This window comes from Megalopta genalis, chromosome 3 (assembly GCF_051020955.1).
Source record: "Megalopta genalis isolate 19385.01 chromosome 3, iyMegGena1_principal, whole genome shotgun sequence".
Classification (NCBI taxonomy): Eukaryota; Metazoa; Arthropoda; class Insecta; order Hymenoptera; family Halictidae; genus Megalopta; species Megalopta genalis.
Window position 1 is genome coordinate 3,087,304 of NC_135015.1, and position 26,102 is coordinate 3,113,405.

The 26,102-nt window shown below is 40.2% G+C and overlaps 2 protein-coding genes across 7 annotated transcripts in view; both read left to right on the forward strand.

The window, feature by feature from the left end:
* Nucleotides 1–69: 69 nt before the first annotated feature.
* Nucleotides 70–3,559, forward strand: Vamp7 (vesicle-associated membrane protein 7). Of its 2 annotated transcripts, none has more exons than XM_033481997.2 (6): nt 70–222; nt 2,203–2,414; nt 2,493–2,630; nt 2,721–2,882; nt 2,956–3,048; nt 3,117–3,559. In XM_033481997.2, the coding sequence occupies exons 2-6, from the start codon at nt 2,211–2,213 to the stop codon at nt 3,183–3,185; spliced, it is 666 nt and encodes a 221-aa protein (XP_033337888.1). In that variant the 5' UTR covers nt 70–222; nt 2,203–2,210; the 3' UTR covers nt 3,186–3,559. The 2 variants fall into 2 exon arrangements, with proteins under 2 accessions (XP_033337888.1, XP_033337880.1); XM_033481989.2 differs by lacking the exon at nt 70–222 and adding an exon at nt 1,492–1,750.
* Nucleotides 3,560–5,611: 2,052 nt separating this feature from the next.
* LOC117227007 (proton channel OtopLc) overlaps nt 5,612–26,102 on the forward strand; it is a 45,023-nt gene continuing 24,532 nt past the window's right edge. Inside the window, exons 1-3 of one of the 5 annotated variants that reach the window (XM_033481902.2) lie at nt 5,612–6,452; nt 11,942–12,201; nt 13,784–14,061. In XM_033481902.2, the coding sequence (XP_033337793.1) occupies nt 12,115–12,201; nt 13,784–14,061 (365 nt within the window). In that variant the 5' untranslated portion in view covers nt 5,612–6,452; nt 11,942–12,114. Of the gene's footprint in view, nt 6,453–11,912; nt 12,202–13,783; nt 14,062–25,481; nt 25,709–26,102 lie in introns of those variants that run through there. The other 4 variants (XM_033481870.2, XM_033481852.2, XM_033481880.2 and 1 more) reach the window with 4 other exon arrangements.

Genomic DNA, 26,102 nt, shown 5'->3' on the forward strand with positions numbered 1-26,102 from the left:
ATCACGAACGTGAGAGCATCCCTGGCAACCCTGCTGCCCTCTACCCCTACTCTGCTGATCTGCTCATCCATGACATCACGGATGGAGTTCAGTAACATTGAAGGGAAAACACGGCAACGGTGCCCCAAAACCTGAAAACTGCTATGGACTGGCCTCTCTTCGACGTGCGCACCCTATTCGAACTATAGCACAGCGCGCCATTCAAAGGATCCCCGTGGTATAGTATGTATACCGTAAATTTATGGTCGTTTTATGGCAGAGCTGTAAAGTACCGCAGGTCTCATTCATAAGAAAGAATTTGCTCGAACACATTCGAATTTGGATAATGGGATCTTACTCTACGGTCTCATCCATATGTGGATAACGGCATTATTTACTCAGATTTGAAAATTAGTATTTACGCTAATCTGTTATGACTTTCTAATATTGTTAAGATCCGCAAAACTTAAGGATGTTGAAAAAATAATTGATTTCATAGAATTTTACCTCGTGATTTTAATTTAACTCAATAAAATACATACAGTTAATTTCATATAGTGTTAAAATAGGCTTTCCAGCGACCGAACTGTGTCTAAAAGGAACTCGATAATTTTCTTTGAAATAATAATTTAAAAACAACTGGTTACACATTATATTAATCTAAATAAGTTGATGTATTATGGATGAGATTATTGTAGTTTCTGAACAATTTGTTAAGAAATTCGTAACTGTCGGTATTCGATTTTAATAAACTATTAAAAAACTGTCAGTAGATATAGTGTTAAGTTATTATTTAAGTTAACTTATTTATTATATATCTACAAGAAGTATCTTAAAAAATCCGTTTTAAAAGATTGTTCCAACTCAAGTCTGATTAACCCTAATTGAATCGGTTTCTTGTATTTGTTTGACAATTGCACCTAAATCGGGGGGTGTCTCGAAAGTTTATTGACTTCTTAAGTAATATACCATGCGTGTCAATGAACTATAAGGGGAACGACGATGTAACAATGAAGATGTAGCGATTGGCAATCTAGTTGACAATGACGTAATTATGTTGCATGATAATTATATACTTCATACGTGTTTTCCGTCAAGTTTGTGAATCTAGTTTTTCATTGTTTGAACGAGAAAAATGAGAGTAACTTGCTCAGAACTGTAGATGAATAATTGTGTTTCGAAAAAGGTGTAGGAAGTTTTTGCGTTTGTAGAATACGAAAACAAGGACGTAGATCGTGATTAGTCATTACGTAAACAAATTAGTCATTAAAAGTATGCCTGCCAAGAATAAATATAACCATCTTATTAGACAAAAATATTAACAAAATGTAGGAAAGACTTAAATTTATATCGTCGTATTATTTAGAAAAAGAATAATTAAGCAGTTGCTTTACTATTTTCAAATATGTAGGATTTCAAAGACGAATTTTCAAATAGTGCGCTGTTGGTTACTGCGCATGCCTGTGTTGGGAATGATCACCGTGGCAGGGAGTGTGAGTGATCAACTGTCAGCTTAGACTCAGCCTCAGTAGTCAGTGACAGTTACACGAAGTTATATATACTGATATACATAACAATCATCGTTCGTAGCAAGGAGTGTTTTGATTTTCGAAAACGGTCTTTTACTTATGTAGTGACAGTGCTTTTATTGATCACTGCTTTCACAGTTGATATTTTATAAGGAAAGACAACGCTAATTATTAAAAACATTGTCAACGTCGTCAAAAAGTGGTTGATCACACCTTCGTTTGCGTCATCTAATTTTGCGGGGGTAAATCCTATCAATTGTTTACCGTTTAATTTTATAATTCAAATCTTCATTTATCTATCACATTTTGTTATTTTATTTAATCGAATAACGATTTTAGAGCATGTCTAATAAGATTCCTATAAAGAGTCAGTCTTTTGAGGTTAGAAACTACTACGTTTATGAATCACCAGTGTAAGCAACACGTTCCTCTTTAATCATCGCCTTTGTTTAGAAGCTGCTACAGTCTCTAAGTAGTTTTATTAGTTAATAACAAATTTTTTATTCTTCTTCGGTAATGTTTAAATATTTCAAAGGAAGTGTCTTGTTTTGAATATTACTCAGCACAATAACAGATAACAAAATCGAATTACAATTGAATGTTATCATTCAATGGTTGTGGGTTCATGACTCCTAACCTGTTGATTGAAAATATGAAGCCGTGAAGTTAAAAATATTGTTTACCTCTGTTACAGCTTTCATCATGCCTATTTTATACAGTGTAGTAGCTCGAGGACCAGTCGTACTGGCAAAGTTTGCTGCTTGTGAAGGAAACTTTGAAGAGGTCACAGAGAAAATCCTTGCAAAAATACCGCCAGAAAATGATAAGTTAACGTATACTCAAGGGCCTTACCTATTCCATTATATCTCTGAAAACAATATTATCTACTTGTGCATTACAGATGGAGTAAGTAAACATAGAATCCATCATAATTATTTTGGAATACTCGCTGAAGATTCAACCACAATATCTCCATTTTTCCAGGATTTTCAAAAATCGAGAGCATTTCTGTTTCTTACCGAAGTTAAGAGAAGATTTTTGGCTGTTTATGGGGATGGAGCACAAACTGCAGTGGCATACTCAATGAACACAGACTTCAGCAGAATTTTAGCCAACGAAATGGTAAATAGAAACTCCTGTCCTTTTGCACTCATATATCTAACCTTTGCACATTCATACATCTAACCTTTGACATTAATTTTCTTTGTCCAGAAATATTATAGGGAGTCCAATCATGAGATCGACGTGATATCAAAAGTTCATGGAGAACTGGATGAATTAAAAGACATAATGGTACAGAATATTGATAGTGTCGCCATGCGCGGAGAGCGGCTAGAACTACTTGTAGACAAGACGGATCGTTTAACTGACAATGTAAGTAACATTCTAGTTTTATTCTTTGTAAAAGGGGCTCCAATGAGGATGTTATCAACATTCATTTTTCCAGTCGGTTACCTTCAGAAAAACCAGCAGGAACCTGGCACGCTCGTTGTTCTGGAAGAACGTTAAAATATACGTAATCATTGGCGCGATTGTTGTTGTAAGTAATCTTGTTAGCTCAATAGAAACCGGCTCTGATGAATATTAACGATTTTGTGATGATTGCAGGTCGCCATTTATGTTATTGTATCTATATCTTGTGGTGGGTTGGCTTGGCAGAAGTGTGTAGGAAAGTAATTGAAACAACCAACACACAGACAATTAATTATCACTGAAGATTCCTATCGACACAGCGTATTGATCTGTCGATACATCGATACAATGTTTTTGTGTGAATCGAGGGGGACGGGGGCACGGGAAAATATCCTCGTTTTACATTGTGTATATAATAAACTGAAGGAACAAGGTTCGAACCTGCAATACTAGATGAAACACGAATTAGGAGAATTATATATATATATAACGCTTATATTATTTTTATTATATTATCAAGAAGATATATCGGTATCGTTTCTATAACTCTATAAGCGATAAGTATAAGTTTCATGTCGCCTATGTATATTGTATCATATAAATGCGTTCCGCGAACGAATAAAATCAATGCTACACGACTGGACAGCTCCATTGTGCATCTTCGGAAAACTTTTCCGGTTGCAACAAGTGAAGGTCACGACTGTACGAAGATCGCACTGCTTTTTGGACTATGGAATGTCCGGACAGACTGGGAACCGTATTTCTGGGCGTGGCTCCTATAACCGGGACAGAACCACAGCAGAAATTTATCGAGTACACAGTCTCTTCCGGTCCATTAAGTGCATCAGATTTTTTCCACGCGGAAGCGTACGGTGCCCACGCTATGTTTTCAACGTAGTGGAGGCTGGCGCATACTCCGACACATTTTTCTTCACCAAATGGCCTGTGACTAGAGGAAAGACACCCCCGGGCAAGCTCGATTCAAATGCATCGCGGAGGTACAGTGTTTCATTATATTTTCTATGTAAGGATTTGTTCATAGATGTCATAAAAAGGGAGAAAGGTATGTTTGGTTCACAATATTTATATTCTTGGGAGATATTTATAGCCATTTATGCATAAATAGATGTGTAAAAATATTTTTTTCCAGTAACTATGAAATTAAAAATCTGAAGTAAGTTATTCTCATCCGATTCGCCGAATTTAAAAGAAGTTACTTTTTAATTCCAAGAAATAGTGAATTGAAATTTGTTTGAAAAGTTGTAAACGCAGCAGGGCTAATTCGAAATTACTTAAATGACTAACCAAGGCTATTTAGTATGAATTCGACTTGGCCTAGGGGTAGTGTTTCAGATCAAAGGGCAAAGGAAACCAGTGAAAGTCTCCCGAATTTCAACCCTTAACGTGAAACAAAGAGGTAAACCGAGATCTGCGTTGGTTATCGGATATCTTGAGCAACACATTGGGGAACACATTGAAGTGCTAATTAACTAAATTTTAATTTTCGTTAAAAATTAGAAACACCAGTATTTTTAAGCTGTTGGTATTTGTATAGGCGGGATGTAAACAATTCGTAAAGTTTAAATCATGATTTTTTTTCTCATGAGTTACATTTTATATTATTAGAGAATATTATCCCCTAACTTTGATTGTTACTGAAGAGTCTGTACAACTTCTTTAAGAATGCCAAATTTTCGATTTATCTATATTTTATATTCGATTATATTATATTATCTATATATATGTAGGTGTCCAATCCTATGTATTTAGGGGCTGATTTTACTTCTTCAGTATGAAAATTAACAGTTAGTATTTATGTGTGAAATATTTTTGCAAGAACTAAATTTTTTTCACAGTTTACTCCAAATTTCTATTATTTGATCATTCTGTTATATTTAATAATTTTCAAGACGTTTGTTAAGAATTCGGGCTCCAATTCCCGAAGTAGAAGACTGCTTTCATTCCTCCACTACAAATATGAGTAACTATAGGTCTACACGTTAAATAGTTTTATTAAAAGCTTTTTTATTTCCACATTCTTCTAATAATAATTTTCAAGATATTCGTCGAAGTAGAATACCACCCCCAACTTTAAATATTGTTTCGTGTTGACGTGTGAAATGTTCTCATAATAAGTACGTTTTAGCACCACATTCAATAAATTAGGGATATGATTTTATTTTCACCCTTCTACTTCCAACAATCTCCAAGATACTTTCTGAAATATGTTTCCACCCCATATCGCAGATCTGCTCTACAGTGTGGCATATTCTTCGAAGTAGAATTCCAACCCCTAATTTAACGACTATTTCTACCCGTTCAACAGGAATCGAGGCTTGAAATATTTTCGGTAAAAGCACATCTGAGCCCAACGTCACCTAAATTAGCGATATAGTATCATCTTTAGCATCCAATGTCCAACAATCTCCAAGTATTTTTTCGAAAAAGATTTCCATCCCATATCTCAGATCCATTTCCACGACTCCTACATAAACATTACCAGCAGAAATCCATATTTAAATCTCAAATAAATTTTGCAAACCGGTATCTGCACGAAGTTTCCCCATAATCCTGACTCGATGGGATCTCGTTCCCTTTAAAGGGCGTTCTGTACGTACGTTCCTGGGGGTGGCTTCGGTCGCAGGCGCTGTGGTCGCGCCGCCCGGGCCGGGCCGGGCTATCGCAGCAGCCCGGCGCGTCTGCTTCAGCCAGGATGTCGATGGCTCGCGTGGCGCGCCCTTCGGGGGGTGCCGAAGTGATTCCGGTGGCTCGTCTCGGTGGCTCGCCACGATTGATCGCGCGTCGTCGTCGTCCCTGAACCCGGCTCGAAAACACTTTCCATTGCAAGGTCGCTCAACAAGTTCCGGCCGTGTAGGCGGCCGGCCGACGATCGGGGCGGCCGCTATAAAGAGAAACAGAGATAAAGAGGGAGAGAGAGGGAGAGGCAGCTCGAGAGGGAAAGAGAGAGAGATTAATCGAAACACAACGCAGGAGGAACGAACGGCCGTACGAGCCCCTTCCGCGTTCGCGGGCGAGAGTTCGCACGCGCGCGACAGCCCGAGGAAAAAAAGGCCCGGAGCGGCCCGAAGCGTGGTGGATGCTCGCCGCCGCGTGCACTCGTGCGGTGTGCAGCCGAATGCACTGTGTGCTGGTGGATGCACTGGCTGCTGTCTGCCGGGCTCCCGCGTGAACCCTCTTCAAGGCACGCACACGGCGTGCGCTGCCAATCGCTATCGTCCTCGGTAGTCGCAGTCGGACACAGAGGTCGGAGGTTACTTGTGTTCGCGCGTTCCCAGAGAGTAGTGGGTGGCCGACGGTTTCGGTTTTGGTGGTAAAGTGGCCTGGTCAGCGGCCGGGCATGGGACCGCGGAGGTTCCGTATGCCGGACACGAGGTGACGCGGGTCCGCTGCCGGCCGCCGCGATCGGATGTCCGCCGAGCGGGAGGGTAGGAGGGACCTAGAGCCGGTGGATGAAAGTGAAAACGAATTGGGGGATGAGCCGAGGATACGCTGCGTGGAGAACGGACGCCGGTAAGAGACCCCATCGCTACCGATTACCATTGTGTCGTCCCTCCGTTTCCATCGTTCCACCTTCATCGGATAAAAATGGAAAATCGTGCAAGCTAGAAAATTGGGGTTGACTGCATTTCACGGTATGCGAAATTCGCGGGTTGCGAATGTTGTGGTCGGAGTTGCGCCGGTGAATGAAAGTGACAATAATTTCGAGGATGCTTCTTATTATTGCCATTCTGTCATCTCTCTGCTGTTAGATCTGCCATTCGCTTAGAATGCGGATCAGGAAAAAGTCGAGAATCGCGCGAGCCTAGAAATTAGGGTAGACTGCATTTCTCGTTGCGATACCGGGTACCGAATGCCGTGACGCGAATCGTGCCGCGGTTGTTGTGCATATCGTCGTGCCTTAATTCCCCGGGTTAATTGCTGTTTCCACGATCTCGCCCTTCTGGCCGGCGAACCGGCGAGTGGCTAGGTATGCCCCGGTCTCTCTCGTGTCCAGATAAAGTATTCAAAACTGGCTATCGACGTAGAAAGCCAATGAACTACCGGCGTGCATGAACCCCGATGGGAAACGCCGGACTTTCCCGGCACGCGATACCTGACGGGAAATCGTTGCTGCGGATCGCCGGGAAAAGCGTGAGGCTATATCACCTAGCCGGGCTAGATTGCACCGCCGAGAGTCCTGGAATAGAATCATCCTATCGATTTAACCACCAGGTTGGCCATTTAGATTGTTGACGATATGATGGATCGCTGACAGTGGTTACGTTGTGGGGTTGTGAGACTTCCGGGTGTGCATTATGAAAATCCCGCGCACCCGATGGTGGGAATTGTCTTGGGATCGTTTTGCGATCAGTTCTCGTGGCGTAGCAAGTGAACTTTTTTTTTATCGAAAGTTTTAGGGGATGGCGAAGCAAGGTTTGGGCGCAATTTTCATTTTTGAGAACTGTTCTTGGCGCAGTCACGCATTTTCAAATGTTAGGAGAACTGAATCGTTTTGTTAAAGTCTTCGGGGGCGGTAGAGTAATTTGGCTCGGATGTTTGGCTGGAGACACGATTCCTAATTTATGGTTCATTAGTATATACAGGCAATCCTTGAATTGTGTCGTGAAAAGTTCGTCTAGCACATGCAAAAAGTGTGACATGAAAATTATCATTCTGAACATTTTTATAAGATTTTGTACAATTCACGGTAATGAATTCTAAGTTGTTCGTGGAATCAGTTAACTACATATTTGAGTCAAGGGTTGTTTCTCTTTCAGATAAGTGGCTAGATTGACCCTATGTTTATAATTAATTCTCACGATTGATAAAACTGAGAATGCTTCTCTTTTTCGAGTTGCATGAATAGATTGCAATGTATTATTATTCGTAATTCATTCACATGATAACAGTGCTAGTATTTCTGTTTTACGTTTTAAATGACTAGATTGGATCTAATCTATAATTCATGGTCGATTAGTGGATTGTGGATCTTTGTGCAGAATGAAAATGTTTCTGCACCAAGTGCCGGAAATATACGAAATATACAAAAATATGTTACTTCTGTTAATAATCCGTTTGCTGATTCCGTCGTGAATGCAATAAAATCCGCAGTATAATGATTAGTACGGTCAATATTGTTAATATAATACTAATATTTCTCTTTTCCAAGATACGTGGTTTTGTTGAATCTAAATTAGATATCATGGTAGATTGCACCAATTTACAATTCAGATTCAGTGCGATCAATAATGCTGTTAATATTTCTCTTTTCCAAGATGTCCGGTTAGATCAACTTTATGTAATAATTAATAACTAGTTGAATGAATGATACTCGATGGTGCAGTCGAAAACCTGATCTACAATTTTCAACCCTTTTTTAGTTACCAAAACATAAGCATCTTTCTGCGCATGCAAATCCATCACTCTCAATTGTCCATAACATCCTTACAACCAAAAAATAGATAGAAAATATGTGACTGCTACAAAAGCTCTCCAGTTAACGTGCAACCATCCAGACGCGATATCGCCGGAATAATTGATGCAGAATTCCGTCGGAATAATTGAAAAGTTGCACAAAAAACATCGGTATCGGATCTCCCGTTGCATTTTTCACGCGATGAGAAGGGACAAAGTGTTCGCAGGAACGAGAACGAGAGAAAGAGAAGGGGAACGATAGCCATGGGGACGAACCCACGAAATATTTCCGACTTGGTTCAGGCCCTGCAAAGGATACAGACCGTCTTACCCCACGTTATCTCTCCCACGCCCCGTAGAATTGCCGTAATGTGCACGGGGTGCTATTTGATGGAGAAATATTCGATGCCACGTACGAGAGCCATAAAACGTCCCTGCCACGGAAGGGTCCTAGGCGAAATGGCGTTCTGAAGCTAGTCCGTACAGGAAGAATGTTCATTGACGCTCGGTTCTCAAGATGTTGTAGCTGGAAACAGCATTTTGGTTCCGTGACTTCGAAGACGAACATTCTGCGAAGGACACGCCACCCCTTAGCTTTGTTAGGCCCCTCGAATTTTATGCAAAATATTCGCTAACTTTCTATAGAATGCACTAATCCTCGCGTAAATTGCCTTTGGGGACAAGCCTGTTCTCATCTCTCTCTTTTATTTATTCGACCTGCTATGTCTGGAGAATCTGTTAGCTCATCTCATTTCGTATCGGCGGTGTTCTGTATTTAATTTTGACTTTGATAATCGTATTCACGAGAAATTTATTTGTAAAGCATTACATCAGTTCTAAATGTGAATTAAACTTCTGAGGATGAACGTAAATAGAAGGGATCAAATAAGCGGTAGACGTCTACCAGGAATTGTAATACCGCGTGGATACATTCACAAACAACCGATAGCTCGTGGAATCGTTCGACGGACTAAATCGTGGGCAAATTGCGAAAGAATTTGGTCCGGGAGACAAAAGAGATTTCGCGGTGGAATCGGCGGCGTTCCAGAGAACATAACGAAACGGTCGAAGGGATATCCAATAATGGTTCCGGGGGTTCGTCTGCGGCTCAAGTTTAGCCGATGGGTAGGACAGAATTCCGGGCGCATCGAAGTTCGTATTGTATCCAGGGAAAGGTTGTTTCAGCGGGGAGGCTCGCTCGTTGTAATAGATCCGGTGCAAGCTCGCTTTTAGACGACATATCTTGTTACGGGGCGAACGAGACGCTTCTTCAAGTCCTCCGAAGACTTCGAGACAACGGGGATATAAGCCGTTAAGTGCATAAGTCTTGTCTCACTCGGAGAGTCGCGACGTCTCCTTTCGCGGTTGTTCTCTCTCCCCCCTCCCTCTTTCTCTCTTTCTCTCTCGAACATCGTCGGTGGCTGCGAGGTTTAATTAAGTCGCGTGAAAGAAGATCGTTCACGCGAACGAGATTTTTCCGCGTGTTCGATCCCGTGGGGAGCCGCGAGAACCGGCTGAGAGACGTCTCCTAGTTTTAATTAAAGTCACCCCGACACCGGGAGTCGCGTCTACGGCAATTAACTCGAAGACAAACGGGTCGGCCGATTGAATTTCCTAGCTTTAGTAATTAATTTCGACGTAACGGAATCGCGCCTCCGCCCGATAATCTTGCCGACTGGCGTTCTACCTGCGGAGGAACGCTGCCAGAAAGTTTCTGCCCTTTGCCAGTGACCTGGGCAAAGTCGTAAATCTGCTGAAGGGAAACGGAATGGTCGGCCCGGGGTTTCCCTAAACATTAATTATTAATTAATCTATCGACCGAGCCCTTTCTTCTGCTGTGAATTTCAATGCTGCTTTTGCCTTAATGATCTTTAAATCAGTTCTTTAGTGGCATTTTTACTTTGAATATTGTTTGCCCATATTGTTGGCATTCAATAAATATCGAAACATGTAAGTATGAGTAAGTGCCCCTCTAATTTCATTCTGCCTTATTATTTTATAGTTTATATTCTTATAGTTGTAAGGACAATGGTACCTTACAGTACATTTAAAGCATGAAGAATTAAAACAAAAATAATTTGCAAAGACTTCATCTTTGCTTCGTGATTATTTCTGTACATAGTCCTTGAAGTTACTGCATCGTTAATAAATTGTTAAAACAAAGGGGGATTTTATATTCATTGCAATTTTACAGGAAAGGTTAACAGTGCCTCCTACTATTGCATACTGATTCAAAACAAATTAGTAGAATTCCTTTTTAACAGTGTCAACGGAAATATTGGCAAAAATTGACGTCAAAAATTTTCTAGTGAAAATGCAGACAAAGACATTTTTATTTTTACACAATGTGGCTAGGTACGATTGATTAATTAATTCAATGGCCATTATTTTTAACGCTGTATCCATATGTTGTTATTTAATTTTGTTTCAGAAATCAATGATTAGCAGCCAAACATTTCGTAATTTTTCTTCATGCATGCATTCTTCAGTCTACGCGGTGTAAATGAACAAGTCGTTGTGAGTTATCTACGAATCTCCTTGAAGATAATGTTTATTATTAGAAGCTTATCACACACACACAATAGACCAATATATGTAGAGAATTTCAATTTACGAATTAACACTAAACGCACCATCATGGTTCAAATGACTGTTTTCCAATTTGCTATCTTAGGATTATTGAGGAAACAAAGATGCTTTTATGGAAAATGATTGACTAAATTTCTTTATTCAAGTATGTGTTATAAAAAAATTTCACAAAGGTTAAATGTATCCAACTTTGTGTTAAGAAGCAGTTATTATTTTGCAGCTTAAAAGACTAAGTTTCTCTAAAATGATTATTTACAGAAAAGTACATGTTAAGAATCTCTTGATACAGTTTAATTAAATAGAAAGCAACCGATTTTTCTGTTCCCAGAAACAAATCACACCAATTACGATCACAAAAACTCAGTAGTCGAAGCAAAAGCTAGAAACAACCCGAACTTAAAACCAACCGAGGTTTTCCAAATTCAGTGTTCGCGAAGGAGCGCAAGCAATATTTTATGCATGTTTGCAACCCGAGATCCGTTCTTTCAGCGAACTTACGACTCCGCAGCTTCTCGGTGCTCGCCGCCGTTTCCCGAAGTCATTAACAATGCACCGTCGGCGGTGAATCGAGCCCTAAAGAAGCGTCGAACCCGCGGGGGTGGTTGACACCCCCGTTGGAATCGGCACGCGGCTCGTTGACTCCGTACGCGGCAGGACTGACATCCTTGTTTGCGAGCGAAACTAGCACGGCTAGCAGCAGAGGGTGCAGGGGGGTAAAATTTTAATTCGAGCGGAAGTTTGATATTCAGAGATTCCGGAGTCGGCATTCACTGTCTCACGTACGACCACTCGGCGACTCGCCTTTCAACCGGGGCATTTTTGTTTCGCGCCGACGACCAAGGAACTCTTGTTCTTCTCTAGCCTGCAGTTCTTCTATCTCTTGTTTCTCTCTCGCCTGGCCGTTCTCTCGCGGGAGGAACAGAGACGAGAAAGAGAGAGAACGATAGAACGAGACGACGATCTGTCATTCAAGGACGATTCTTTCAGCCTGCAAACTCGGTGGATTGTGTGTGCAGGGCCACCCTCTTTAGAATTCCCCGACCGTGGAGCAAGAAGCTCGTAAAAGACAAAAGGGGGTTGGTAGCATCGCAGGGGAAGCGTTGGGGAAGGCGAAGCGCGAGCCAGAGAGAGCAGAGGAACCGAGGGAGACAGCCAGGGAACAGAGAAGAGGAACAGACAGATAAGAAAGATGGGAGAGAGCTCGCCGGATCTCAGCCTCCGGCTTCGCCGTGGCAGTTCCGACTCCAGGGACTCCTACTACATGGACTTCGCACAGGTACAAAACCGCCTAGCTACCTCCAGCTGTTCCTTCGTCCTCGATAATCCTCGATAGATGGCTACCGTCATAGTTGCCCGCACGAAATATAATATTAACTGGCGACTACGACCCCACGCCGATGCCTCTCGTCGGAACGAACTTTCCGTTAGGATCATCCCGAGGATGATCCCGAGATAACCCGATGGAAGAACCACCAGACAAATGAGTCGACCTTCTTTCTTCTTGCTGGGTAGTTTAAAGGGCGCCAAGAAATGCTTGCTAGATATTTTATGTGCAAGGTAGAACCCCTGTCGGGCCGCAGAAGTTTGTTAATGGACCGCCTTCTTCGCATAACCTTGCCAATTATCTGGCGAATTTATTGCTGCGCGGCTTTCACGGATTTAATCTTGTTTGTCTTTAGCTAACTTCTTATTCTACATAAATTATAAAAGATGAGGAGGTATGATTTTAAATTGATACTTAGACTGATGACTACATGAGATTCACTGAATTTTTTATTGATTGGAAGTTATCGAGCCTTATTCTGCACCTTTAATGAATTTCTTCCTGTACATATAGAGAAACGAATCATTCAAGAATAGATAAATATGATTTTAAATTGACACATTAGACTGAAGAATAGTTAGTTTAATGTTTAACGAATCTATGAGGTATACTGAATTTTTCGTTGGCCAAAGTTATCAATAAATATTGTGCGTCTTTAATTAAGTACTTTAGTTAATATAAGATTTTAAATTGATATCTCAGTCTGGTGAATGATAATCAATTTATTACTTGGAAAATGTATAAATTCTGCCCTATTTCATCTTAGAATATCCCATTGGGGCAATTCTAAAAAATTCGACAAGATGTTGCTAGCGTACCTTCAGGTATATAGTTCAAGGCCACAGTACCACGTATTAAAAACAAATTCAGGAAACTTCAAATTTGCAATTATTACGCATCGTTATAGAATATGAAAGGTAAAACTCCAGAATATCATTGGAGAATTAACCCTAGAACGACCCTTTCTATTTTTCGGTATGAGTAACATTGTGTGGTTGCGGTCGACCTAAAATATAAAATCTTAATAATTAAAATATTATTTATTATTTTCAAAATATAATATATGTATAATATATATATATTATATTATACTCATATATATATTGTAGGTTATATAATATATAATCTGAATATTATATATATTTATTATATATATATATATATATATATATATATATATAAATAATATAATATAATATATATATATATATACATATATTATATTTTGAAAATAATAAATAATATTTTAATTATTAAGATTTTATTGTAGGTTATATAATATATAATCTGAATATTTTAGTATTTATTTAGACGTTTGCAGAGAAGTTTTGCGAGGTCGCCGGCAATCTCAGGGGGTCGTTCTAAAGTTAAGAATACTCTTGTTTCAGAATTTATGATTTTGCGGAAGAATTGATTTTTATTTAGCACGTCTTTTTTGGCATCGGAGCAGATATTGATCTTGCATGGAGACGAACCAGGTGGTAAACGTAAAACGTTACGGTAATTTTGACTGACAAGTTCGTTCGATTTCTAGGGTATCGACTCGGACATCGAGGAGGTGACGCGTCCAGGAGACAACAACTCGGATCCGATGATGGACAACCTCGAGGAGAACGGGAACGATCTTCCGCCTCCGATCGAGGACATCACGACGATCCCGGAAGAGGCGTCCGAGGAGCTGCGAGAGGAGGAGGAGGCCGCGGCCATGGAGGCGGCCCTTCGAACACCCGAGGGTCCCATAATTAACACTGAAGCGGAGAAACCGGCGCTGCAGCACCCCACGTCCCAGCTCTCCACGCTCGCGCCGCAAGAGTGAGTACGCAGAAATCCTCTGGAACGAAATTGCTAGTGCGCCACCGTACGAGACCGTCGTTACGGGGGTAATTTAATCCAAACCGACGCAAGAGGCTTCGGTTTTAATTGCAATCCCAGTTTCTTTTCCCTTTGCCGTTATCTCGAACTCCCAGAGGCCTCGTTTCGGCTATCTGGAAACGCGAATTAGTTTAGCCTCGCGGCCCGGGGGGAGATCTCAGACAAGTAATGATTCTCCAATTTGGAAACACCATCAGACTTTCCGGCGTTGGTCGTCAGGTTATAGAAGCAGAAGGCTCGCGTTTTAACCCTCTAACTGTGAGCATAGTACTGGTCCCTTATCGCTATCACCGGCAATCTCATTAATTAGGACCGTGAATTCCTCTTTGTCCTTCGTCTAATTGTGGGAGGCAAACGGTGCGAAGGTCAGAAAAGCAGCTTTAAAAGTGCAATGTAAGATCCTCTCGGTGTCAGACTTTGGATAGACAAATTCATAAAATATTTTTGGTCCTACTAAACATTCTAATTTCTTTTGAGAATGGTGACTAATATTACAGCGCAACCTTGATTATCCGACTTAAATAGAATGATATAAATGCTCCGATAAGAAAACAGTTATTTATTTACACTGCCAAATTTAATCTTCCTTGAGTCATAGAGTAAATCGTTTTCTATACGAGTTGCCAACTACATGTGAAACGTATTTAGACAATAGAGAATTTTGGCATTGCAGGTTTGCATAATTTAGGTTCTATCGTACAATTATAATTCGATTTATGCTCTTGAATTGTCTACCAAAGAATTTTCCTCTTAGAATTTGCATTCGTTATTGATTTGCTTCGGGGCACAATAAATCTTCGTGAATTGTTCTACTGGTTGGAGGAATGTATTTTATTGGTAGCAGAAGTTCGGAAGAAGTTCTGCAATAACTCGAGTATTAATTTTTGCGGAAACCGTCGAAAACTTAATTAAAACGGAGCCTCAATCTGGTAAAGAAAATTGCTCCTTGAGAATATAAGAGCTAATGTACAGCTTCAACACGGAGGCTTCTCCTTCTTTACTTTCTTTAAGGGCGGTTTCGTGTGCTTCGAAACTTCAGGTTGCGCTGAATGAAAATCAACCGAGCCTTGTGTTCTGAGTTACGTGACCGGAGTGCTGTGGCTCATGCAAATTTTTAATTGCGTCGACTGCTTTTCGCAGAATCGAGTTATTGGAAACATAATTCGTCTGTTACAGAACGACACTTGCAATTTGCATATTTCACTATTTACTAATTTACGTGATCGATCCAATATTCTTCAAAATGTGGATTTCAAAAAGGATTTCATACTTCCTGTATATATTTAATGTTATGACGATTAGAAATCTAACAAATTAGGCATGAACACACGAAGAAGCAGCTCATAAATATTAGGTCTACCGGAAAGTTCTGTCCGTTTTTGAATTGAAATATAACACAATTTTCATACATTTAATAATATTTATTGTAGAATATACTTTCCATCGTTACTTATGACTTCTTGCCAGCGTGATGGCAACTTGTAAAGGCCATTTTTAAAAAATGATTTATTTTTAGAGGCGAAGGACTCAACTAGTGCTTGGTTGACATCAGCTTCAGTTTTGAATTTTTTTTTTCTGTAAAAAGTTTTGCAAAGAGAGAAACAAGTGATAATCGGAGAGTGCTAGGTCTGGGGAGTATGGTGGATGCGACAGAATTTCCCAGCCTAGTTCTGCGATTTTCTGACGAGTCGCCAAAGCAGCATGTGGTCTGGCATTATCATCGGTAGCCATGTTTTCACGATCGCGTCTCACTTAATAATGACATGAGACATCTTTGTTTCAGTTTATTTAGGAGAGTACACGTGTGTAAATGCAAATCAACATGTGCATATGGATTGAAACTTGAAGTAACACTATCGGACAGAACTTTCCGGTAGAAATCCGGTAAAAATCTATCGAATTAAACATGAACGCATAAAAAAGTTGTTGAGAAATCTCCTTCTAAGTAATCATTGTGAAAGAAAAGATAAAAATGTGGTGTTACTGGAGTATACCTGTTGGTTCACAATTGAAACCTTTATGCTCATTGAAAAATACATTGAAAAACCTCTAACTGTGAAATAATTTTTGCTAGAATCGATTTTAACTCAACATTTCGGCAACATCATTTAGCTACTAATCTGCCACTGATTAACTTCAATTAGGAGTTGAATAAAAATAGAGAGATCAATCGATTCAGATGATACATTTGAATCTCTTAGCTATGAATGATGAGTATACTAGTCATAGTTATTTCCATTAGTCATGGAAAAGTTACAATTTTTGTGGACTTATTGATAGAAACTGCACATAGTGTAACTGATAAAATATGTACAAGTTTGGTCTAAAAAATATTGCTTAATACTGCTATCAGTGGAATCAGTTTTCCTGAGTGTTAATACATCTTTGGGGAAAATCATCTCCAGAGACGAAAGGCCATGTCTAAGAGAAGCCTTAAAGAGGGCTTCACACCTGAGCCGTGTGGTTTTCGATTATTCAGCGTTCCATGGCCAGAGGGAGCGTCTTAAGTTCTCAATTGACTGAAAAAAGTCGCGGATAGAAAGCGTTTAAGGTTCAGAGGTCGTAATGAAGGAGTTGGGGACTGACGCGGCGGTGTTTAACATCGGTCTCGCCGAGTCGGGCGTTCCTTCCGCCTCGCGTTTCTTGGCAGCGACATTCTCGGCAGCGTTAACGAATCCTCGTCTCGTTCAAACGCGGCTGGGAAAAAATGGCAGCGGTCTGGGTTAAGTAGGTGAACGAAATAAAGCCGTGAAATTACAACGCCGTCGTAGTCGTCGGGGGCGGGTTGGATTACGAAGCGAAAAGGGGAGAAAATTCTTCCAGCGCGCGATACGTCGGGAATCGCGCGTAATTGCGCCGCGAGAACTCGCGAGAGGATTGCACGAGCGTGTCGCAACAGTCGATCGCGTTATTAACATGATCAGGCGGCAGGAAGTCCGAATTACACCTTCGGCAGCCGGATCGGACGTAAGGGAAACGGGCGATTTTTGAAATCGTTCTCGATCTAGACCACCACCCTAATTGCGATCGCATTCCCTGTGGATTCAATCGGCTTCAATCTAGAGATCAAGTGCGGGAATTACGAAGAATCGCGAGAAACGATGCATTGATGTTCTTAACTTCCTTGCGTTACGATTTTTTTCACAGCTACGTTGATTAGCACTTCTTTGTTGTTAACATTAGTTTTACCGATCTTTTGTATGTACCGGTGTTTACCATACTAATACTGGAATCATTAACATCATTGGCACTATTTTTACCGGTCTTTCGTATAACTCTTATCAAATTGATTTTAAGACATTATAGGTAAAGTTGAAAAGTTGGTTGTAGAAAAATGGTTCAAACAAAATAATTTTAAATTAAGATTTTGAGAAGTATCTTTTGAACCCTTTGGAAATAGTGTTAATAAATTTTTAAACGAGAAAGGAAATTTATATTTCTTGTATGTTTGTACCTACATGCAGTTAGTAGCTGATGTTCGAAGTTTGAATAATGGCTCTGATATGTTATAGTGTAAGAGCTTGATGGATTTTGTGTAACAGCTGTAGAATGAAATGATTTTTATGAGTCTCTTTGCTGAAAAACTATAGATAATACAAATGTATAAACGTATTCATAGCAACACTAATAATGTGTACTAGTTAGTGGATCTTTATGTGAAATATAAATCTTGAAAATCAAGTGGAAGAAAGAAAAATTAAGTAAGAATGTGTTTCTCTTTTTAAATGATTTTAGTGAAATGAATCCGATCGCATAATATTTTTAAATTCTTCATATATCTTGACAGTTTTGTGTTCTATCATACTAACTATTGAGGGTTAAGGACTTTTCTCTTAACAAAACATTATTTTTCAATAGTTTTACTGTCAGTTCATGAAAAAGTACAAATTGCACAGTTATTAGACTTTATACTTCTTACGACTACTTCAGGTAATTTTTATTTCGCATAGACATTCACACATTAATTATTAATTATTACCACGTCCTTACTCTCTTGACCTTACGATTGCGTTTCGAGATTGAATATTCATATTAGAAAACTAACTGGCATTGTCGATAAATCATTGAACAGGCACAGTGCCAAAGGAAGACTTCGGAGGTCTCATCATGCAAAAATCATCTGACCAAAGATCAAACGTGCCCTTCAACATCAAATAGGCCAAGATGCAAAATCATGACCGTCGATTTCAAACCTGTTCCACACATTTGTCTCGCACTTGTTAAGCGGCTATTAGCGTACAATCATAACGCAAGTAAGTGTCGTTTATGCATTCCTTTGACTCCATAGTGAATGAAATAAGCTGGGCGCGTTCGGCCTTCAGAGTCCGCGTATTTAGTCATCGTAATGACAAAACCACGATTGTCGCATAATTGTGCTGTCGTTGGAATAGGTTTCTCACGAGTCAGACATATGATTGTAAACAGCAAAATACAATGCAGTGGAACCTCGATTATCCGGATTTAGAAGAGTAACATGAATGCTTGGGTAATTAAATGATTACTTAGTTACAACGCCATACTTTATCTTCATTTATTTGTACAGTAAATCGTTTTGGATATGGGTTATACTACCTGGATACTCGATGGTTTATTGTACTAACAATAAAATATTGATAAGTGTGACAACGAGAGGTCGATTCCAGCGAAAGTACAATCATACCATAACTGTTGTAAGATTTAACCCTTAGCACTCCGAACCATTCTGGACGTTGGCTATCAGCAACTCAGCACCACTTTTCGGCAAAAACGGGCATTTACAGACCCTCGTATTATTTAGTATGGTTTTGGAACTAACTAACATATTATAATGATATTGGACTTATATGAATTGGCTGAAATCGAGAAATTTGCAAAAAAATCAATATTTTATTTTTTATAATTTTGTTTTGTTGTTGTAATCGCTATCTATGCGAACTCTTTCTCTCGTCGCCTTGTTGCTTGGACGATATCACTATCACTGCTATCAAAACGATAGACTAACTGTAGAAGAAAACCTTCTACAGTTAGAGTCTTTCTAACATATCTGTATAAACGTCTATCTGGAGCTCATCTTCACTACTGTTTGTGTCATGAGACTCATTCGTGTTTGAACGTTTTGCCATTGTTCTAATAAAAAATATGAATAAATACATAGATTGAAAATGTCTAATTGTTATTACTAACTCACAAGATGATATTTGCCAAAAAAACTTTTACCAAACAATTTATTTACCAAGAGAAGAATCATTTTTCCGATTTTCTCACTCGTTAGATCTATCTATACTGCTCGACGCTTCAAACCAGACAGTTCAGCTTTGAAAATCTTTTCCTCCAGATTTTTTGATTATAAATCTCACTATACAGTGCGTGCTATGTTCGGATACCGATCTTTCTTCTACAAACTTGCCTTATCGCTCTTTTCAAGTGGCGCCTTTGAAGTGCTCGGACCGTCGTGAGCACGCCTCTCGCGTTCTCGTCAAAACCCGCTGACATTTCTTGTACATATCTTAGTGATTTTACTATATTTTGATTTGATTTCTTGTGCGCTGAAATAACTGCTAGAATTACGATGTCCCACGAGAGGGGACAGCGGAGTGCAAAGGGTTAAAAGTGGTCAGCTAAAAAATAACTAAGGTAAAAAAGAACCTAAAACTAGGTTCATGTTGAAAGCGTTGGAACACCATTGTTTTATGTAAAACTAGTATACTCTTCGAAGCCAAAAAAATACACTGAAACAAAGAAGGAAATTCCCGAGCCTAAAATGAGCCGTTTATTTTGAAACTGGCATAAGTCACTTTACCGTAATGAAAAGTGGTGATTCTTTATTTATACTGAGAAAAATATCAGTATCCTGAGATAACAAATACAAGTAAATCTTCTCGAAAGTTAGTATCCATATTTTTAAACGTGTTAAAACGTAAACTCGTAAATATATCGACTTAAAAACAAAGTGACTTATGCCACTTTCCAAATTATACGGCTCAAATATTCAACCAAAATCGCTTCGAATCCAAATAATTGGTACACACATCTATACGAAAAGTAATTTAAGTCATCAACAACCCTCTATACCAGAATTAACAAACTATCAAGTCGAAATGATATCGAAACCGCACCAATTGTCGCAAAAAAGCACGTTTCTCAACTCTCTGAATGTTTGTATCCTTTTGAGATTGATGTATACTCATTCTTATTATAAATGCATAAAATCCGTAGTTTAGTACTGACTGATCGGTGTGGTCGGGAAGCGGCGCGCTCGCGTCGGCGCCTAGACCTTGAAAAAATCGTCGAAACGGAGTATAATGGCACGAAGTTCTCGTCACCGGTTGTTTTTGTTTTGTCGTATCCGAGGCGAGTCAGCGAAGGCTCCCGCCGTGTTCGCGTCCGCGTCAATTATTCCTCGCTTTGTACTCCGTGCGTAACGTCAGGATGTAAATTACGGCTTCCCCTAAACGGCCACGTTTCTCCTCGTCTCTTCATTCGAATGACCACCGCCACTATTCACAGCTACGGGACATTAGTCACTGTCCACGATTAACGCGCATCCCTCGGCTCGGCTCTCCCGTATCCAGCAGGGCGACCGACGATGGTGGTTTGTACACCGGCGACGATTGAACTTGATCGTGAAAAATCGTTTCGCAACCGTCTCCACTTTGCTCCATCAATTTCCACTCTGGTTCTCGAGCGTCCCGAATCACTGCTGCCATATATACACGCAAACACAGACACATGCGATCGAGTATGCAGCTAGGCGAAATCTCGTTTCGTTGGTGACGGATGGCCGTCTAACGGAACGCTTTTATTTGCACAAACCGCAGTCGTCTCTGTCGGTACCTGAACCTTGACTGGTATAGCTGTTATTCCTTCAGCTGTCGATTATATTGTACAAGGCACCACGAAGTTAATCAATTAGGCTGGAGATTAATTGGAGGCGTGACCGCGCTGTCCTGGGCTATTCGCTGGTGACGCGGATATGTTTGCGGGCTGCAATTATGGAGAAATTGAGTTTGATTACGTGCGGTTGGTCACCCGATGACAGCGGCACAATTTAACTTTAGAAACCAATGATACCGAAGTCGTGTCGATATAATCCTGCGATGACAATCGAAATTTTGTACGATTTTTTACTTGGTTTTTTAAAGTGGTCATACTTTCTTCTGACGCGTTTTCTGTCTTCTTTTTACATTAATAAGCACGATATTCAATTATAGCTTTTCTTATGCTCTTGCTCGGCTCAATTACATTTTCATTTGTGTAATAAAATCGATATTGCGATTGCGTAACATTGTTCATTGTTCCTTGTTCAATCAGTTATTCATACATTCATCTTTCTAAAACAAGGTTCTACATTCGAAGAAGTCGCTAGTATTCGATTCCTCGTTTCCTGAACTTATTTCGTATTTATAGTCGAATTGGAAACTATAACAGGATTAAAGTGTCGAAGCCAGTTAGAACATCCTGTACAATTTGCATTTATAATGCATCTACATAGCTGCACTACAATAAATACAATGTAATTATGACTAGTTTATGGTTGTTCATACAGAATAAGGATTGCATCAGTTCGGAGAAATGAGCGTTAAAATTTCTTTCTCCTCTCAACAATCTTAACGTTCGTTAATTCCTCTGATTTCATATCACATTTTAATCAGTTTATTTGCTTCTCTTCTTCTTTTCTTCTTTTTATCAGTTTTATTGCTTCCTAGCATAAGTGGATCTAGAAGTTATTATTTCAAATACCATCCTCTCTCTCCGTATCGCTTCCCAACGTATGCAATACATTTTACATTTAATTTTTATAAATAAATATCGCATTCATTTTATAAACAGTATATTTTAGTGAGTAGTTGTCACAAAATCGGATGCCTGCAGTTAAGGGTTAAAATCTGCAATCTACGATCTACAGAAAAATTATCCTGTCTCGCATCTATACTCGTCATCGTCGTTACTACGTATCGTACGTAATGAACCAATTAGCAAAAGACACTAGCGCAGACATTGATCTTCAACGATCTTCCTGTCTCGGTCCACCAACGAATGTTGCACCACGAGCAGACGGTCCGCCCAGTAACGATCACTATAGACCCTAGGGGGATGAATTTGGCACGGATCTCGAATATCGCATCTATATTATCGACGAGAGCACGACTGCAGCCCTTTCATCCCTATCCTTATCTTCGATATCGGTTCAGCGGCCCTCGAAGCCAAGATAAGGATCTCCTCACGCGAGATCTTTTGTAAACGAATTCACACCTCGCCGGATAGCGAAAGAAGGGGGAGGCTACCTTGCGCCCTCCTCGCTTTCCAAGGATCGGTTTGCTTTAAAGGACACGGGCTGGAGGTTGCCTCTCTGATCGAATCTGCATGTAAATCGACGGAACAGGCCCCCCGGTCCCCGTGTTGTCCGGACGGAGAGCACGGTGCATCGGGGGTTCCGGTGAAACGGGGAAGTCGGAGAGATGGGTAGAGAGAGAGTGAGTGTGTGCGAGAGAAAGAGGGGAGAGGGAGAGGATGAGAGAGGGTCTCTCTGGATAAGGCACGGAAGCGGGAGAGACGCGCACGAAGGTCGTCCGTTCGTCGTAACGAAGTGACAGGTCAATATTAACTTCGGCGCCGTTGGCCGCTCGTGCGTTCACGAATTCACGTTCGATATCCGCCGGAAGTAATCGAGTTCGCCAGGGTGGGCCCCACGAATCCAGAGATCGATGGAGATTGATGTTCGCGGGACGATTAATCGCGTTGATTCCGAGTCTCGCCGAGGAGCGAGGAAATAACCGGTTGAAGCGGGTACAAGGCGGAACCGCCGCTATGTCCGCGGCCAATCAATCGACGATCGCGTATTGGCGGGGCCCTGCCAGATCGACAAACCAATTCGCGCGGGGATCCGAGCAATTTCCGAGAAATCGCTCGATATTTTACACGCTGTTTCGTTGCCTTCGTATTCGCAATTAGTATCAACGTTGCGTGTCAATTTGGAAGGACAAGCTGCATCGTTGCATGTCAATCTGGAAGGACAAGCTACATCGTTGCATATACGCTGCGGAGCATAACTACTAGAACTTTCAAGACTTTCTGATACTTATCAACCACATAAAATAGTTCCAAATGAAATATGAATGAATTTTGTACTGTATGAATTGAATTCACCTGGACCGTCAAGATTGCATTCCTTAACACGTTCCGTGCCACGTGTACCATCGATGGTACACGCTTGCATGTTTACTTAGTGAACTGAACAAATTGTTTACAAGAAATTTAGAACCGAAGAATCAATTTCCACCGCAAGAATGGGCGTTGATAAGTTTTTGTTACGTTGTTATGTGTACGAGAATTAATAATTGCACGTAATACATCAAGTTTTAGTAAAATATCAAAGTGTGAAGATTCGAGTAAAAAAAGCTCGGCACGGAACGTGTTAATATCAGAAATGGTTATGAACACAATTATGACACTCAAGAATGATACACATAGCATCGAGAATAATTTCTATCACGTACAAATGTTCATCGAATCATTGATATTGATTAGCAGAACGGTTCGCCGAACCAATCGTAGTACCCGCCGCTGGTCTGGAGCGAACAGATTTGAAACAATTGTTGTAGTTCGGGAAGAAATAGAGTCAAATCTTGATAAAAATATTCACGCGAGAATTTGGACACCGTTTTCAGGGGTAAACCGACCGAGAATTTCCAAAGTACTAAACATATTTTCTCCAAAGAACTAGACTACGTTTAAAAGATTTTAACGCTCAGCAGACGAGGATTTTTCGAAGTACTAAAAATATTATCTTAAGAAAATTACATCATCTGTCAAAGACTTGCATAATGCTAAAAGTGAGAAATAGATCCTGATTTCTTATTATGTACACATTTAAATTTTATTAACAATGGAAAAAGTGAACAATATCTTCTGATCATTTGTAATTAGTTTATGTCAAGGTTATGTTTATTATTATTATAAATTAATTTTCGGCTTTTTTCCCTGAAATGTGTGTTTATTTAGGGATAATCAAATTACTTTGTAAGCACCAATATATCTCTACCATTTTTGAGACAGTTGATGAAAAGAGATCAAAAGGGTCGTGATTTCGTAACAATGTTAAAATTAAAATATCTCCTTAACTAATAGTTTCTCGATATTAATAGGTTAATACTTTTTTACGAAGAATATTAAACTTCATTGATTGGTGCAGAAAGAAATATAATTTTCATTTAGAAAAAATATTTACGACCTTCATATCTCTTTTACGCATCCACCTACAAAAAAACTCATAACATCAAAATGTGCCTTTCTCGAAACCATTCAACTTTATACGTAAACATTCTTTATTACGTATAATTATAATGATCAAAATCAAGGTATTAATATCTGGTGAACCACCCTATATGTTTGTAACTTCTGTGATAATATACAGTGTCTCCCATTAATATTCGGATACTTTTCAAAACGCAGTAACTGTTTTAGAACTAGGCTAAAAGACTTGCATTTTTTTTAAATGATACAGCGACCGTACCTAGAATGCTTTTTTAAAATCTTGCTATTACTTAGAATGGCAAAAGAAAAGAAAAAACTTACGTTTTTTAAACTTTTTTATCCGAGCCTGTAACGAAAATTTAAGAGAAACAACGAGTTTTTCGGTAAGTTATATGCATGTTAAAAATTTCACCGAAATCGGTCGACCTTAGTATGAGCTGTAAACAATTAAAGATCGCAAAAATTGTAGTTTTTTCCTGATTTTTGACGCGCTTTCGACCAACAAGTGTGAGAAATTTGCAATTTTTACAATCTTTTAACGCTTGTAATTTGACTTTTCGTTAACCGATTTCGATGAAATTTTCAGCATGCATATTATTTACCGATATCTACAACACGCATTTTTTAAATTTTCGTTACAAGCTCAGGTGACAAAGTTAAAAAATGAGAGTCTTTTATTTCGTTTTGTCAACTCAAGTAATAGCAAAATTGTAACAAAGTAGTTTAGCTATGGTCCAGTATACTAGTCCCTCTATCATCTAAAAAAAATTCAAATCGTCAATTCCAGTTGAGAAAACATTACTGCGTTTTAAAAAGTGTCCGAATATTAATTGGAGTCACTGTATATAGTACCAATGCCACATTCATCCGCAAATGGTTAAGTGTGACAATGAATAAATGTTTAATCCGACGTTGAATCAATTCGACGTATGATCAGCTGGAAGGAACCGTGATGCGAGGACATGGGGCCTTGGAGGGTTAAAATCTCCGGTCCTTCCGCGAGTGTTACGCCACTGGCAGTCTGATTCGGGTAACGAGCTCGCTATCAAACCGCCGCGTATCCGCAGACGATACGGTGGCGCGGAGGGGTGTCGGATCGAGGAGGTGAGGAGAGGAAAGAACGAACGAGCAAAATGGACGGTCGGAGAGTGTTGCTGGAGAGATAGACAGAGCCGGGGCCCTCAGTTTCTAATGCGGGGTCCGTGAGTGTGTCGTGACACGAGCCTCAGGGCCGTGACTCCTGTGCTGAACCTTTTTGTGCGCGGCCGCGTATACACCTGTTAATCGTTCCATCGAATTCGGCTGCCGGTTCCGCCAAGGTCACGGATATGCTCATCAAGGAGACCTCCCTCAGGTACCACGATCCACCCACGGCCGCGGATCGATCAGGCTTCTGTCCTTGTCCTCGGCTCCATCCTCGTCTTCGTCTTCGCCCTCGTCTCTGCTCGTCGGGAATCCCGGAATCGTGCACGCACACCATCTGCGATTCCATGGTGCCCCAAGGACCGGCCGACGTCGCGACGCCACGCTGGGCGTCTCCGTATGCCTCGCGTGCTTTTCCTCAGGGAATTTCTGATCGGCTCGCGCCGGATGTATGAACGCGTTCTTGAAATTTCCCGGCTCTCGCATCCGCTTCCACGCGAATAGAATTCTTTCGACGTTCTGCCGACAGAATTTCCAACGAGAGTTTCCTCCTTCTCTCTCTCTCTCTCTCTCTCTCTCTCTCTCTCTCTCTATCGGTCTCTCTT